The 17,347-nt window shown below is 37.0% G+C and overlaps 1 protein-coding gene across 9 annotated transcripts in view; it reads left to right on the top strand.

Moving 5' to 3' along the window:
• Positions 1–17,347, top strand: part of LOC150076391 (protein tweety-like) — a 291,082-nt gene that overhangs the window by 192,018 nt on the left and 81,717 nt on the right. For all 9 annotated transcript variants that reach the window (XR_016547803.1, XR_016547802.1, XM_090387163.1 and 6 more), the window contains exon 12: positions 8,300–8,401. Coding sequence is in view for 7 of the 9 variants with exons in the window: in XM_090387163.1 (XP_090243289.1) it covers positions 8,300–8,401 (102 nt within the window). In the remaining 2 variants the exon portion in view is untranslated. The remainder of the gene's footprint in view (positions 1–8,299; positions 8,402–17,347) is intronic.

The raw sequence follows: 17,347 nt of genomic DNA, 5'->3' as shown, positions 1-17,347 counted from the left end.
GAGGGTCAAATGATCACCATCTCCTGCGACAATTTCCCGAAATTTTTAAATGCTGTCCTCATTTCGAGAGGTTGATGGACTCCCCACTTCTTGGGTCATCACGAATATCCTCATGTCTGTCTTTGAATTGTTTATATCATTCAGAAACATTCGTATGGTTATGACTTAACATTTCTTAACCATAAACAGTTTTTAACATTTTGTACATTTCTTTTAAAAATTTTCCCGGTTTAATGCAAAATTTGATATTTGTTCATTGTTCCGTTATAAAATTATGACATGGAGCGTTAACGAAACTGGCTGTTACTTGAAACCTCTGACTACTAGACAATCTCTGTACAACCACCATCTGTTGGAGGAAGTTTGAACTACAAAATACCACTTCCGTTTATTTTTAAACTCATTGAACATGACCACAACAGCACCGGTCCAGAAACTTTGTCTCCACACCGTGTATGTGTGCATACAAAATTACTATGTAGAGTACAAACGTATATATGTTTTGAAGGTTGTTTCAGTAGTGTCAAAAGATCATCTGTATATATGTACAGATTGGCTCAGCTGTAGGGACATTTTGTCATTTGTTAACACTGTGTGTGTGTGTGTGGTATTAGCCATTTTTATATTTACGATAGTTTTTAAAATCTGCTGTCCTTCACGCAGTCTTGAACAAAGTCTGGGACAAACGTGGGTTTATGTAATCCAAAATCGAAGAAATTTTCTGTAATTCATAATACAGAGGTAGATACACATAGAACTGTAGAGGATATTATAATATTAAAAAAAAAAATATATATATATATATATAGGCCACCCCCGTATAACACGATACTTCTGCAACATGGTTTCACTCAAGCACGATTGATAAATTGCGGCAATCCTCTTGCAACCCCTGCTGCTTTCACACCCACTGCTCAAAAAAGAAAAAAAGCGAGACCAAATGTTTAGTTTGTTTTAGTGCATCGCTTCAATTGCTGTGTTCCGTCGCACCACAAAAGGACAAATTTTGTTTCATTATTTATGTCAAGAATATCAATTTTTTTTATAGTAACTTTTTTTTTTTTTTGTTTAGAAATCCTGAACATTTTTTGATACAGTAAGTCCTCGACTTGCTCAGCTCCAGACTAAGGTTACATTATTTATATTTTTACATACATTTCACTATAATAACGTAAAAACCCATAGAATTCCAGCTATCGGTATAATCACAAATGCAATAAGATCGAGTTTATAATTAGATGCACTAACAGAAAAGCTCCCAATAACCTGGGAAGTAGAAATGGTTTTCATTGTTTTATGGCAATGACCTCCAGAAATGTGCTTCAGTAAAATGTGAGCTCTTGTGGAGTGATAATAGAGTTTTTGCCTTAACCCTGTGAAGTTCTTTTCAGAAAATTTAATTTTGACTGTTATCATGGTGCCGACTAAGAGAATAAGTGACAGCAGTGCTAGTAATACAGTTTCTAGGGTATAACAATGTAAACCAACACGGGTTATCTTAGTCTTTATAGGTTCTTTTGGCTGTATGGCCTGCTGAGTACTTTATGCCAATGTTGTAATACACTTTGAATATCTATATAGTATCAATTATACTCTTACAATAGTAATTAGATTACAGACTGATGTAATGTTCAATCTACAGTTGATAGCATTAATCTGATCTGACATACCTTTTACATCTATTCCAATATTTAATAATAGATTTTATATATATATATATATATATATATATACACAAACATACATATACAGGGTGTCTCAAAAATATTGCTACAAATATTTAGGGAGGTAGGTAACATCTAAAGGAATGTGAATCGCATAGGAACCCATAACCGGAAACGTCACCGTAAGTCGATAGACGGCGCTGTTCATCAGTTCACGAGAGGGAAAATTTCTGGTTTACTCTTTCAAACAGTAGTCACTGCATGAAGAGCATGCATCGATATACGAACTGTGAGCAGGCAGGCATGCACCTAGTGTGTAGATTAGCAGAGGGCCCACGGGGTGTGCGCCCCCATGTGGCACAACATCGCTTCACAATAAATGTGTGGGCAGGTATGGTCGGTGACTGCTTAGTCGTCCCATACCTGTTACCATCCCGCATGAACTCCGCTAAATATCGGATCTTTCTTGAACAAGTTCTACCAGAGTTACTTGACGATGTTCCAGCAAATGTGAGATGCAACATTTGGTTTCAACATGACAGGGTGCCTGCCCATTATGGAAGGTGTCTTCGTGACCATTTGAACAGGCATTTTGGGCGTCGATGGATTGGCCAGGGTGGACCCGTTGTCTGGCCCCCCACGCTCACCTGATTTATCGAGCCTTGATTTCTTCCTGTGGGGGCCCTCAAATCTATCGTGTATGAATCGCCTGTGGAGACGGAAATGGATCTCGTGGTGAGACTCATCTGCGCTGCTGCTACTGTCAAATAAACTCCAGGTGTGTTCGACCATGTCCGCCAGTCCATGCTGCGTCGGTGTCACGCATGCATCGCGTCTCATGGTAGAACCTTCGAGCATCTGTTGTAACATCATGAAATGCACCCATCTCGTACTCCATTGTTAATATTATATCAAATAAATGTTTGCCACTAATTACTGTCTTGTGTCATTTCTGCTTCTTGTGCCTCTGCTACTACTTTCCCGTGATGTTTCTGGATATGGGTTTCACACACCTACCTCCCCTAAGCGTTTGTACCAATATTTTTGAGACACCCTGTATATATATATCAGATCAGACATAGCAATACAAAGCTTGGGAATCAGTGAAAGTTGATATAAAAGAAAAAAGTACACTGTATAGTCTCCTAACAGTTTGAAGTAGTGAAATCCTACATAACCTAAATGAAATGGCAAATGATTTGAAATGATTTTTATAATTGAAAGCATGTTTAAACCAAAAGGAAATAGTGAAAAAGAGTCAGCTTGCTATAAAACAATCTTTGAGAAGCATAGCAGAAAAGCTAATGTGACTAAGACCCTAGGGGTTGAATGGTATACATTCAGTTGTATGAAAAAGTGAGTATATAAGTTTACAAAATCATTAGTAATTTTAACTTCATTAGTTTCCCAGATGATCCCCATAGACTGGTGAAGTGTCAGTGTTTCTCTGATCCATAAAGGAGGACCTAAAAATGTGGTAGGGAACTGTAGATCACAGAGAGACATTTGTGGTAAGCACGATCATTGAGTGTTTGGTTAACCTTTTCATAAGTAAGTTTTCCAAATGTCGGTTGTTCTCCCTGTAGAACAAACCCACCTTTGGTTTCTGACAGATGTGTAGATAGTTTATGAACTCAAACTTTTTTTTCATAAACTCACTCTACTTCAATAGCTTTGTTATTGTTAAAAGTCATACCAGAATTTTTAAAAAATGCAAAAAAATAAAATAAATAAGTAAAAAAATCAAATTGTAATAAAAGTAAATTCATTATTTATTTATTTATTTTTAATTGAAGCAGTAATGTCTTCTACATCTGTTTGTGTGTTGCTTAATGAGATTAACTTTCGGATCTGACATTCCAGAGAATTTCTTCACTTTTGGCTTTTGTAAGCTGAGATCAGAAAATAGTAACTGACAGGTGCATGCAATGACCTCTTCCAGTTTTCACAAGCTATTTTTATACTGCCATTTATTAAAACTGTCTTCTATTGGAAACAGATAAGAGATATCAGCATGTACTAGAAAAATTTGAAAACAGTTCATCCATAGACACATTATTTGAAATGCCCTTGTAAAACATAATCTACATGTGTACTCCGCAAAGTCCATACATGAAAAATGTAAATCTATGCATGTACTTGAGGAAGAGTTAATGACATGTACAGAACCACCCTTTGATAAGAATGGATTCCAAAAGGGATCAGGGGGCACACAGAATGGCCTCTTTTTTTTTTTTTTAGGTAAATAAATAGTGAGTAGGTCCCCCTTTAACTCTCAGAACAGCTTAGATTCTTTGACTCATACTGTCAAAGGCATGTCTTAGCAGTGCTGGTCCACATTGACACATTTACTTCCCACTAATTCAAATTAATTTTGATGGCAGATAAATGGGTGATTCATGCATTACTGCAGCTAGATGAGTTACTAAACATGTTATGACAACTCGCCACAGTTTCAAGGTACAGATCAGTCCCTGAACTTTATAATCACATATTTAGAGGTAGTATGTTACTCTGTATGCTGGAAAGTACGATATTCTGTGTATAAGTCAGAGAAAAGAAAGTGGGTTTGCAATTTGCACAGCTGTGACAGTAAATATCACATAGTGTGAAAAGTAATATTGTTCACTGTATCATGTGGACTTCTTATATCTAAAGTTACGACAGATGTGCATATTTGATTTTTTAATAAAGGTTTAACTTTTAATACAGGTAGTTCTATACTTTACAAATTAATTCGTTCCTAGTGCGCCCTCGTAAAGCGGGAATTAAATCCCATAGACAATGTTAAAAATAAGGGTTACGTTTTCAACAATGAAATTAGTTAGCTAATTAGTTTGTTTAAACAATGATTGATTTATCCAAAGAAATTAAAACGTAGCCTGTAAAATCAAGCAAATTATAATAATAAAGAAATTATTTATGATTTACAAATTTTAAAGAATGTTTATTCTTCATCATCGACTAAATGCACACTCGTTGATCACTTATTACTTGCTCTGCACTCGTTGGTTTGTTGCACAAGGAGTCGTCTTCTTCAGAAATGATTCAAGAGGCATTTGTTTATAGGATAATCTATTTTCTTTATAAATTTCAATAGATGCATAAGGATTTTTTAACGGAACGCATAAATTGTAACTAACACGATTTGCGTGGAGTAACAAGTTTACAAAAAAAAAAAAGAATGAAGAGAAGATTCTGAAAATTTATGTTTTTTATATGATTGAAGATTTCAGTAAAGGGGAAACACATTTCACCATAACGCAAAAAAAACCACACAATTCCAATGCAATAACATTGAGTTTACTACCCGTTTATAATTGCTTGCAGTAACAGAAATTGTTTTTATTGTTTTATGGTCGTGACCTCCAGAAATGTGCTTCAGAAAAATGTCACAAAGGCGTTCAAAATTGGTTCTTATAACAGAACATATGATGATGAAAGAGTAGTGCATTTTAGTGATTTGAATTGGTAACTAATACAATTTGCACTATAAAAACGACCTTTTAGAGAGCGTTATAGCAAAAATTTCAACTTCCGAGGTTGTGGAACGATACGATGGTGTCTTTGGAACAGATTAATATCGTAAAGTTGGGTATGTGCGTGGTTTGAAATGCAGTATTTATGAATGTTTAACATTCACGTTTTGCAATTAATGTTCATATTTTCGATTTTGTTGATACTTGTACATTGAAAAAAAAAAAAAAAAAAACTCGTGAAGCGAAAACTTGTAAAGTGAGAACTGCCTGTATCTAGTTTCACTGCTATTTTTTATTTATTTATCTATTTATTATTATTATTTATTATTATTTTTTTTTTTTATAAGTAGCATCACCTGGTTTTTGGGTGGTTTGTTCTGTGCCATGTAATGTATTTTTTGTTATTAAAAGAAAGTTAGATTACTTGGTTGGTAGTCAATTCACCATTAGCACCATCTTATGGTTTGCCAACTGTTTTTAGTAATTGGTTATCCAGTTTTCTCTCTAATCGCTCACAGAAGGTGATGGTAGATGGCTCTCTGTCTTCTAACTTCTCCACTAATGCCGGTGTCCCCCAAGGTTCAGTTCTTTCCCCCACTCTTTTCCTCTTGTATATCAATGACCTTCCATTGACTGGAAATCCTATCCATAGTTTTGCCGATGATAGCACATTGCATTCAACTTTCCATTTTGAGAAACCTTGTCCTGCTCAATCAGCTTCAAGTTCTCGAAAATCTGCTGCCAATTCCTTAAATGCCGATCTTCAGGTAATTCTCCAGTGGGGCAAAGACTACTTAGTTGATTTCAACCCTTCTAAAACTCAGTCTTGTCTTATATCTTGCAAAAAGGATTCTTCTGCTCCTATGCTTATCTTTAGTGACACTCCGATTTCTAGGCAAAATGATATCTCTTTTGGGGATTACCCTGACTTCTAATCTCTCTTGGCACAAGCACATTACAAATATTGCTTCCTCTGCATAAAAAACTTGGTTTTCTCTTTCGCTCTCGGCGTTACTTTTCTTCCAAACAGCTGCTCACTCTGTATAAATCGCAAATCCGCCCTGCCATGGAATATTGTTCCCACATCTGGGGTGGTGCCCCCAAAACTTCTCTCAGGCTTCTTGATTCCATTCAGAAGAGGGCAGTTAGGTTAATTAATGATTCATCTCTAACAGAATCTCTCCACTCGCTTTCTCATAGACGCACTGTTTCTGCTGCATGCCTCTTCTACAGATACTTCCATGGGCACTGTTCTTCTGAATTGGCTTCTATAATTCCCGCTCTCTCTTTCAAAACAGTCCGAACACGTGCCACCACCAGCCAACATCCATTTACTGTCCAACTTGAAACTCACAGAACCAACTTTTCATCTTCCTCATTTATTCATTCAACTGCCATTTTCTGGAACAACCTTCCTTCATATGTATTTCCTGAAAATTACAATCTACAGAAGTTCAAGACCAATGTCAACAAATATCTTCTTTCATCTTCTCAACCTCCAACCCAAGCACGGTACTAAGTACTATAGGTTCTAATACCTCTCGTGTTTGGGGTTCACATAAAAAAAAAAAAAAAAAAAAAAAAGCAGGGTGCACAGACAACTTCATGGCACCTCCGTAGCCAGGTGGGAAGGAGCAGCAGTGCTGCTTAGCACACGCTTCTTGATTAGACCGGGGTTCGAGCCCGTCACCACCAAATACGGAGGATGCGGAAAGGTCAGGGAATGACCACCGCATATCCCCGGAGCAATATGGCCTTAGTTGCTAATGCTCCTAAAAACCAAATAACAAACAAACAACTTCATCCCTATTAAGGAACATAAAGATCTTAAAGAACAGAATGAGAGAGAGAGAGAGAGAGAGAGGTTAGGTTTTAGGTATCAGCAACTTAGACCATATTGTGCTATTATATAGTATGTCTCTACAAGTGTGTGTTCATGGATATTTGCATGTTATGAAGGCTGAAAAACACAAAACTCACAGTTGGAACCTTACTCCCTCTTTCTGAGTTTGGCTAATTACAGTTTCATTTGAAGAAGACTTTAGAAATTCCTCCAGTCATAAATAGCAGTAGGTACCACTACTGGAGTATGTACTAGGAATTGAATTCAGACCACTGCAAACAAGTAAGGTAACAAGTGGCAATGACAAAACCACTATACTGTCAAAGAGGATGTCAAAAGATCTTTAAAATACAGTTATTGCATTTAGATTATTTAAAATACAATTATTGCTTCATGGCGAAATATGTAATTTACCCACTGTAGTATATGAAATGCATTAATTAGTTATCATTAAATTAATTTGCAAGAAAAGTCTGGGAACACCATTTGGACAGTGCCAGAAGCCATATTTTGCATAGAAAAAAATACATCCAAATTTCAATTTCTGAAAGTTGGCAGGTGTGGAATTTTAATGTGTATCAGTATAATAAAATAAAAAATTTTGTGCCATTAGGTGTAATCTTAAATTTAATTTACAACATGTGGAATATAGTATTACTAAACAAATAAAACTTGAAAGATGCAGATGTTCATTACTCTGACATCTACTTTCTTTACTCTGTCATCTACATATTTTCTCATTAAAGTAAAGTTCAGCCATTACAACCCACTGCAGGATGGAAGCCTCCTCAACAATTCATGCTGAGGGAAATAGACCATAATCTGCAACACTCGTCCAGTGCGGGTTGGCAGATCGACCATATTCAGCAGTCAGGCTTGAACCCCGGTCTACTCAAAGAGCGCGTGCTACTGCACTCCCGCTCCTGACCACTCGGCTACGGAGGCCACACATTTTCTCATTACATACCTGCAATTGTAGGTCTGTAATGAGAAAATACAGTTACAGGTCTGTAATGAGAAAATGTGTGGCCTCCGTAGCCGAGTGGTCAGGAGCGGGAGTGCAGACGCTCTTTGAGTAGACCGGGGTTCAAGCCCCTGACTGCTGAATACGGTCGATCTGCCAACCCGCACTGGACCAGCGAAAATAGAATGTGTCATCTATGTTCAATATACAGTTTACAAATAATTGAAAAGAGTTGAAGTTTGGTATTATTACTGCCTTATAATCACCCTCTTGTAGAAAACCACATTAGTGTAGATAACTTAATTTTTTTTGAGTTACTGAAGTTTCTAATGCATTACAATTATTTTAGGGATGGTACTGCTTTCATGCTGGTATCTGCAGCATCATCTGGGCTCCTTCTTACTGTTCTTATATGGGTTGCTTCTCATACCTGGATACACATTAGGAAAAGGTAAGTTGTATATTGTTTGCTTTAGAAAGCGTTTAGATGATTTATAGAGCTTCTTAATGTACCATTATGTAATCAACTTAATAATGAAAATAGCAATAAGCGCTTAATTGACAGTACTCACCTCAATAGATCTGCTTAGTTATATGGTATTGAAGTGGAAATGAAGTTTAAAATAAGTTAAAATAAATAAATATGGAATTGCTTGTATTGCCAATATTGAGCAGCTAGTGCTGGCCGGAGAGCCATGATATCACGACGCAAAAATCATAGGCTTCTCACACAATTTCAGAATCCTCCATTGGCTGGAATCAGCACACATCCAATTTTTGAGCCTCTCATAGTCCACGAGCTCATTAGCTGCCTACAACGGCAGTCAACCATCTCCCTTCCTTGCCCGTGTCACCGTTTGCAACCATCTCCCTTCCTTGCCCGTGTCACCGTTTGCAACCATCTCCCTTCCTTGCCCGTGTCACCGTTTGCAACCATATCCCTTCCTTGCCCATGTCACCGTTTACAACCGCCTGTAAACCACTCTCCCCTGCTTTGTGACCTTTCGTGCTTACGTACTCAATGGTCAGCTATAGCACATAAAAACACCACTTGCCACTGCTCAATTAGTTGAAAAAGGCTACATACAGTAGCCAAAAGCTTCTATGTATATTCTGTATTTTAAAAAAAATTTAATATATGTTATCTCCTAAATATCTGTGCCTTGTGTCAGTTTTTTATGTGTTACTGTGTTTACTCTCTCACTTACTAATTAAGTTCTTTTCACTTGACCAGTGCAAGCAAGAAATCATTATGCATCCAAATCTTGACCTCACGGGCTTCAATCATCATTAGATTTCTGGGAATAATATTAGATAGCAAACTGAATTACCCAACTAACATCAGTCATCTCCAGACTATTCACTTAAAACAGTTAAATACACTTTGATCATTATTTGAATATGGCTCACTGGTTTAAGACTCTGCCAAGAGAAGTACTTTGCAATAGCTAAACATCATCCGGCACATTGCTCTGAAAACTGCTCTGAGAACTTTCAGTAGTTCACCCAACCAAGCCTTTATATCAAAGTGCATGATCTTCCCTTACACAGTCTTGGGAACTTTTCTGTTTTCTATACTGCAAAGATCTGGAATCTTCCAATGCATCCTGGTTGGGAGAACCTATATAATATTAATTAATAATACTAATTTATACAGGTGTAGTTCCTTCTACAATAGCAAGCCACATGAAAACTGATCTGCTTCAGTTGGGCTTAAAAAACTAGTGCAAACTTGGAACATTTGTCTAATTAAAATTTTCCACATTGCAATTCTACTTGTTACACTTTGGATGTTTGCAGGCCGGCCGCTAGTTAGTACACCGGACCGAACCTATTGGTAACTCTCTAGGAGGCTTCCAGATCAGCTAGTGTATAATCTTGTTACCTCTACTCTGCCAGATAGTGACTGGAGGAAGTCCGAGTAGTGTGTATGTGGGGAGCATTGTCGAGGCCACGTTATGTCAAGGATCTGGGTATATTCTTACCCTATGTATGCCATATCCAAAAATTTCATTACTTCATACAGCATGTCCCACCCACTTTTTCTTACTATTGAATACACCATGAATTGTCAAACTAATAAAGCAAGCTTATCTGCAAAAAGATCTAAACCTTCCAAGCACTTCCTAATTCATTTCACAAATATACGTGGTCTCAATTCTAATCTCAATGATGTCCATTTCTACTTGCAGTCTGCCAAACCCCATGTACTTTTTCTGACAGAATCTCAGTTATCGGTTGATTCAAATACTGCTCATCTCAGATGCCCAAATTATTCGCTGTATGATTCCTTTCGCCTCAAAGGTGGTACTTGTGCATATGTCCGTTCTGATATTGACTGTCAGAGACTTGGCAATTTGGAATCTCCTCTCTTTGATCTTCTCTGGCTTAAAATCTCTCTACTTCATTGCGTCAAATTCATCTGTTGTCTCTACTGTTCTCCCAATTCCACTAATCACTTGGAGCTCTTTGACTTCCTCTCTTTGCAACTTGACTCTCTCCAGTCCAACTTTCCTAACAGTGAGGTAATTTTTCTTGGTGATTTTAATGTTCACAACTCAAACTGGCTTCCGTTTTCTGGTCACACCAACCCAGCTGGTCGAGATGCTGAGGCTTTTGCAATTACTAATGACCTTGCACAGATTGTTCATTTACCTACAAGAATACTGGATAATCCTAATCATACAGCCGATATGCTTGATCTTTTTCTCACAAACAACCCTTCTCAGTACACGGTCGAAGTGAGAGGTCCTTTAGGCACTTCAGATCACAACTTTGGTGATTGTCTCTTCTCCAATGGAACCTTTATCTCATGGCTATTCCCAGCCTCGTGTTGTTTGGCATTACAAGAATGCAAAATGGGATGACCTGCAAGACTTCTTTTCTTCTTTTCCTTGGTCAGATTGCTGCTTCAAAACTTCTGATGTCAACGTTTGCTCAGATCGTGTCAGTGAAATTATTCTTGAAGGAATGGAATCCTTTATCCCATACTCCACTTTAAAATCTCGTCCTTTATCTAAACCTTGGTTTTCCAATAAATGTGCTAAGGCTGTTCAAGAGAAGAATGTTGCATATCGAAATTGGCTTGTTTCTAATTCTTCAGTTTCATTTTTTGCCTACGCCAAAGCTCGCAACAATTGTAAAGCAGTTATTAATCAGTCCAAACTAGAGTTTGAACAGGCTAAGAGTAGAAAACTTGTTTCTTGCCCTAGTGATAGCCAAGAATTCTGGTCTCTTGCCAAAGCTATTGGCCGCAACTTTTGCCCATCTCTGCTCGCACCTCTGTCCAAACCAGATGGTTCTGTTGCCACTTCACCCAAGGATAAAGCTGACCTGCTAGCATCCCATTTTTCTTCCAGCTCATGTATTAATGATCTTGGTAAAACACCTCCCACCATTCCCAACACTCTCCATTCAATGCCTCCTGTGGTCTTCCGTCAAAAGGATGTCAGAAGGATTTTGACAAATCTTGATGCTAAGAAAGCTCCAGGTCCCGATGGTATTTCTCCACTTGTTCTCAAAACCTGTGCTCCTTAACTTACTCCTATTCTTTTCCGCCTTTTTTCACTTTCTTATACCAAAGGTGTTTTTCCTTCTGCTTGGAAATTTGCTCATATCCAGCCAGTTCCTAAAAAGGGTGACAAATCCCTCCCATTTAATTATCGTCCCATTGCAATTACTTCTACTCTTTCTAAAGTAATGGAGAAATCAATTAACCGCCAACTCTTAAACTACCTAGAAACCTTCCGTCTGATCAACGATCGCCAGTATGGATTCCGTTAGTGTCGATCCACTGGTGATATTCTTGCTTATGTTACCCATTTATGGACTAATTCAATGGAAAGGTTCGGTGAAACACAAGTAGTTGCTCTCGACATCTCAAAGGCTTTTGATCGTGTTTGGCATAAAGGTCTTCTAAACAAGCTTCCATCTTATGGTTTGTCAACTGTTTTTAGTAATTGGTTATCTAGTTTTCTCTGTAATCGCTCACTGAGGGTGATGGTAGATGGCTCTCTGTCTTCTAACTTCTCCACTAATGCCGGTGTCCCCCAAGGTTCAGTTCTTTCCCCCCACTCTTTTCCTCTTGTATATTAATGAGCTTCTTCCATTGACTGGAAATCCTATCCATAGTTTTGCTGATGATAGCACATTGCATTCCACTTTCCATTTTGAGAAACCTTGTCCTGCTCAATCAGCTTCAACTTCTCGAAAATCTGCTACCAATTCCTTAAATGCCAATCTTCAGGTAATTCTCCAATGGGGCAAAGACAACTTAGTTGATTTCAACCCTTCTAAAACTCAGTCTTGTCTTATATCTCGCAAAAAGGATTCTTCTGCTTTTATGCTTATCTTTAGTGACATTCTGATTTCTACGAAAAATGATATATCTCTTTTGGGGATTACCGTGACTTCTAATCTCTCTTGGTACAAGCACATTACAAATATTGCTTCCTCCGCATCTAAAAAACTTGGTTTTCTCTTTCGCTCTCGGCGTTCCTTTTTTTCCAAACAGCTGCTCACTCTGTATAAATCGCAAATCCGCCCTGCCATGGAATATTGTTCCCACATCTGGGGTGGTGCCCCCAAAACCTCTCTCAGGCTTCTTGATTCCATTCAGAAGAGGGCAGTTAGGTTAATTAATGTTTCATCTCTAACAGAATCTCTCCACTCGCTCTCTCACAGATGTACTGTTTCTGCTGCATGCCTCTTCTACAGATACTTCCATGGGCACTGTTCTTCTGAATTGGCTTCTATAATTCCCGCTCTCTCTTTCAAAACAGTCCAAACACGTGCCGCCACCAGCCAACATCCATTTACTGTCCAACTTCAAACCCACATAACCAACTTTTCATCTTCCTCGTCTATTCATTCAACTGCCGTTTTCTGGAACAACCTTCTTTCATACGTATTTCCTGAAAATTACAGTCTACAGAAGTTCAAGTCCAGTGTCAACAAATATCTTCTTTAGTCTTCTCAACCTCCAACCCAAGCACGGTACTAAGTACTATAGGTTCTAATACCTCTCGTGTTTGAGGTTTACATAAAAAAAAAAAATAAAAAAAAACTACCTTTTATTATAACTGTTTTCACCATTGGTGAAAGAATGTTTATACCTCCTTGTGATATCAAATATTGCATTTGGCACACTCCATCCTCAGCTTGGAGGTCTGTAAAATATATACTGAAGGACTGAAAACTAGCATTAGCTTTAGTTGAGGCATGTGATGCAAGAAAACAAGCTTATACAGCATCAGCTAAAAAAAAAAAAAAAAAAACCTTCCTATCCGGTCACTCTGAATGTTTATTTGGAATCCAAATGTTTATTTAAATGCTTAAATTTATTTAAGCTGTCAACTTCCACATCAACAGATGGAAGTCTATTCCAGCAATCAACCACCCACTAGCTACAGGCAAACTTCCACACATCTATTCTACAACTGTCTTTCCTCGATTTGAATCTATGCCCCCTCAGGTTCTTAATCTTAGCAAGAGGAAGAATCCCATCAGCATTGAGCCTGCTCAATCCATTCAAGGCCTTATACACCTCAATCAGATCGCCTCGCAGGTGCCTAGTCTCGAGCTGCTGCAACTTGCAGAACTTAAGCCTTTTTTCGTAAGCGCACTCCTTTGTTCCTCTCACCAATCTTGTTGCCCTTTTCTGTACTCGTTCTAGCAACTCTACATCCTTCCTGAAATGAGACCTCCAGACCTGTACACAGTACTCAAGGTGTGGCCTGACCATTGCCTTATAGAAAAAGGATAATCACCTCCTTTTCTCTGCAAGCAAAATTCCTCTATATCATTGACAAAACTAAACTCCATAACCTGCTCTGGCAGCCCATCTGCACTGCTTAGAGAACTTCATATCTGACTGCACAATTACCCCCAGGTCTTTTTCATTCTCCACCTCCCTGAGTGTAGTACCACACAACTGGTACGTTTCTCTTGGGTTACTGCTACCCATATGGAGTACTTTGCATTTGTCAATGTTAATATTAATCTTTAACTTTTCATTTGTCAATGTTAATATTAATCTTTAACTTTTCATTTGTCAATGTTAATATTAATCTTTAACTTTTCATTTGTCAATGTTAATATTAATCTTTAACTTTTCATTTGTCAATGTTAATCCTTACTATTATTAACAACCCTGCCTATCAACCTTTCTATCATCTGCAAACTTGGACATTAGGCCTGATATAACTTTGTCAATATCATTGATAAATACACAAAACAACAAAGGGCCCAGCACCGAACCCTGGGGAACTCAGCCAATAACATTAGTCCACGTAGAGCAGTGTCCATTTATTACTACTCTCTGCCATCTCCCACTCAACCATCCCTTTATCCATTGCAGCAACTTGCCCTTAATGCCATACCACTGCAATTTGTACAACAGTCTTCCCTGTGCAACAATATCAAAAGCTTTCCTGAAATCCAAGTATATGATATCAAAATAATTTTTTGCATTCAGTTCCTTTGTGACCACATTGTTAATATCCAAGCAGATTGGTCAGACAAGACCTCCCCTTAACAAACCCATTCTTTGTCTGAACTATTATTGCAGTCTTGTCTAGGTGATGCTATATCACCTCTTTAACCACTGACTTTATTATTTCCCCTGGAACAGAAGTTAAACTAACAGGTCTATCCTTATTTGTGTCACCCTTTGAGAACCCCCTTTGTGAATTGAGGATACATTGCACATCTCCAGTATAAGGGGGATCTCCCCTGAATATAAGGATGCTCTCATAATTATGGCTAAAGGTGTGCTAACTTCCCTCAATTGCCTCCTTCAATATAACTGGATAGATTTCATCTGCCCCCAGGTGCCTTTTTTATGTTTAACTTCAACAATTTCTCCTCCACTTTGCTCTCAGTTATTAAAAAATCACTTAGCTCCCTGTTAGAGTTTGATAAACCTCTGGCATTCCCCTCCTTGAATAACTCCTCATGTGTGCGTGTAGATGCAAAATACTCATTCAGTTTATCAGCTACTTGAGCAGGATCATAAATAGTCAAACCAGTCTGATTCATTCCCTTCTAGAGTTTACATAAGTAAAGAACTCTTTGCTGTTTTTCTTTTTATCCTTTGCCAAAGAGTTTTTGTAATCTGCCTTTGCCTGCCTAACCTCCTTTGTGACTTGATTACAAATTAGCTTATATATACTGTAGAGTTCTGTGTCACCTGATACTTTATATCCATCCCATGCATTTTTCTTCTGTGCCACGAGCCTCATTAATTCATCTGACATCCATTTAGGCCTGAACCTTGAACAGTATTTCTTAGTTGGTACGTAAAGACTAGTAGCCTCCAAGTTTTAGTCCCTGAAGGCTTTCCATTTAGAATTCACCATTAGTAACATCATCAGTTGAATCCCACTGAATAGAATTTAAAAACACTCTGAGACCACTGTAGTCAACTTTACAAAAACGCTTCCATTTAAAGATATACAAAGAATTTTGTGTATCTAATATGACTTTAAAATAGTAATAATAATAATTTTTATCTGGGTTACTATTAAAATATAGATAAAAAATTTTTTCTATCGATGGTGAACAAAAACAAAACGAAATATACCCAAAATTTTCAGAAGGAATGGTTAGCTTTTCCACAATTCAAAGACTAGTTAGTAGAGATTCCAGGACATCCAACTCGAGCAAGATGTAAATATTGCAAGTCTGATTTTACTGCTAAAATTTTGGACATTAAAAGTCATTTAAAAACTTACAAACATTAAGTCAGCAGAACCATTTTCACCTAATAGATCAGGCAACCAATCTAAATTAAATTTTCCCACCAAGAATTTACAAACAGCTGAAGCAACGTTAAGTTTGTTTGTTTGTGCTCACTCGTCAATACTGGCAATATCCTTGGTGAATTATGTAAGAATGCATTCCAAGATCAAACAGCCAAAACTTTAAAAATTCACCGAACAAAATGCAGCGGCATTATAAAATACATCCTACAACTCCACTTTCAGAAAGATTTATTGAAGTCAGTGCTCAATGGTTTTTCACATTATAGTTTGTTACTAGATGAATCAAACGATATTAGTGTAACAAAACTATTAGGTATTGCAATTGTGTATTATGATGAGCAATTCGATAAAAGAGTTTCTACATTCTTAGCTCTTGTAGAATTAGATCAATGAATGCTGAAAATATTTCAAATTCAATTAAAATAACACTGGAAAATTTTAAACTTCCTTTAAATAATCTTGTGGGTATTGGGACAGATAATGCTAGTGTTATGATTGGAGTTAATAACAGCATTTATACACATTTGAAGTCCGATGTACCGAACTTGATATTAATTAAATGCGTATGTCATTCTTTGCAATTAGCAGTATCTCATGCAACCCGCGAAACATTCCCTAGAAGTCTAGAATTCATGATCGCTGAAACCTATAATTGGTTTAGTAAATCCACTAGCCGACAGAATCAATTCAAATATTTATACCATGCCATAAACGATGGTGCAGATCCGAAAAAGATAGTTCATTTGTGTCAAACATTGAAGTTATCCATTGAAGTTGCTATAACAAGAATTTTAGAACAGTATATTAAATTAAAAGCCCAATTTGAAATAACTCATTTGACTGACAAATGTTATACTGCAGAACTTCTTTATTCAATGTTCAAAGGTGAAAGTAATTTAGCATATCTTTTATTTTTAAAACCTATCTTATCTGAAGTACAAAAAGTAAACAAATCTTTGGAATCAAATACTGCTGATCCTACATTATTGCTACATGATTTAAACATGCTATTGTCGATGATTTCCAAAAAAACTTTTTTTTACCAAATACACATATTGGAAGGATAGAAGAGGACATTAATAATCATTTAGACCCTAAGCCATATTTAGGTTACCAATTTGAAAGAAAAATAAATGAATTAATAATGAATAAACTTATCACAACAACAGTCAACAATTAAAACAATGCCTTCCAGACAACATAAAAGAATTAGAAAAACATATCGTTAATCTCAGTTTATTACAAAATTTAAAATTGTCTGAAGTAGAAATTTAAAAAAATTGAGCAACAGTATATAAACATTACTTTTGTTAAATGGGAAAACATCAACAATACAATGAAGTTTTGGTCAGAAGTTTCGAAATATCGAGATGCAAGCGGCGAAAATCCATTTAAAGAAATTAGCCAATTTGCATTGGGTAGGTATTTTAATTTTGCCATTATCCAATGCAGATGTGGAAAGAATATTCACCAACTTAAATCTAGTAAAACACAAAACACACAACAGAATGAGTGTTAGCATGGTTAATGCAATTTTATCAGTACGATACGGGCTCAAAAGAGTTGAAAAGTGTTGTAAAAATTGTTTTACCTGAAGAAGTACTTCGCAAAATAGGTACACAATAAGCATATGA

Source organism: Mastigoproctus giganteus, chromosome 13, assembly GCF_048544385.1.
Source record: "Mastigoproctus giganteus isolate SK-2022 chromosome 13, ASM4854438v1, whole genome shotgun sequence".
NCBI classification, from domain to species: domain Eukaryota; kingdom Metazoa; phylum Arthropoda; class Arachnida; order Uropygi; family Thelyphonidae; genus Mastigoproctus; species Mastigoproctus giganteus.
Note: the sequence above shows the minus strand (reverse complement) of the source record. Positions and strands in the feature narration are given on the sequence as shown.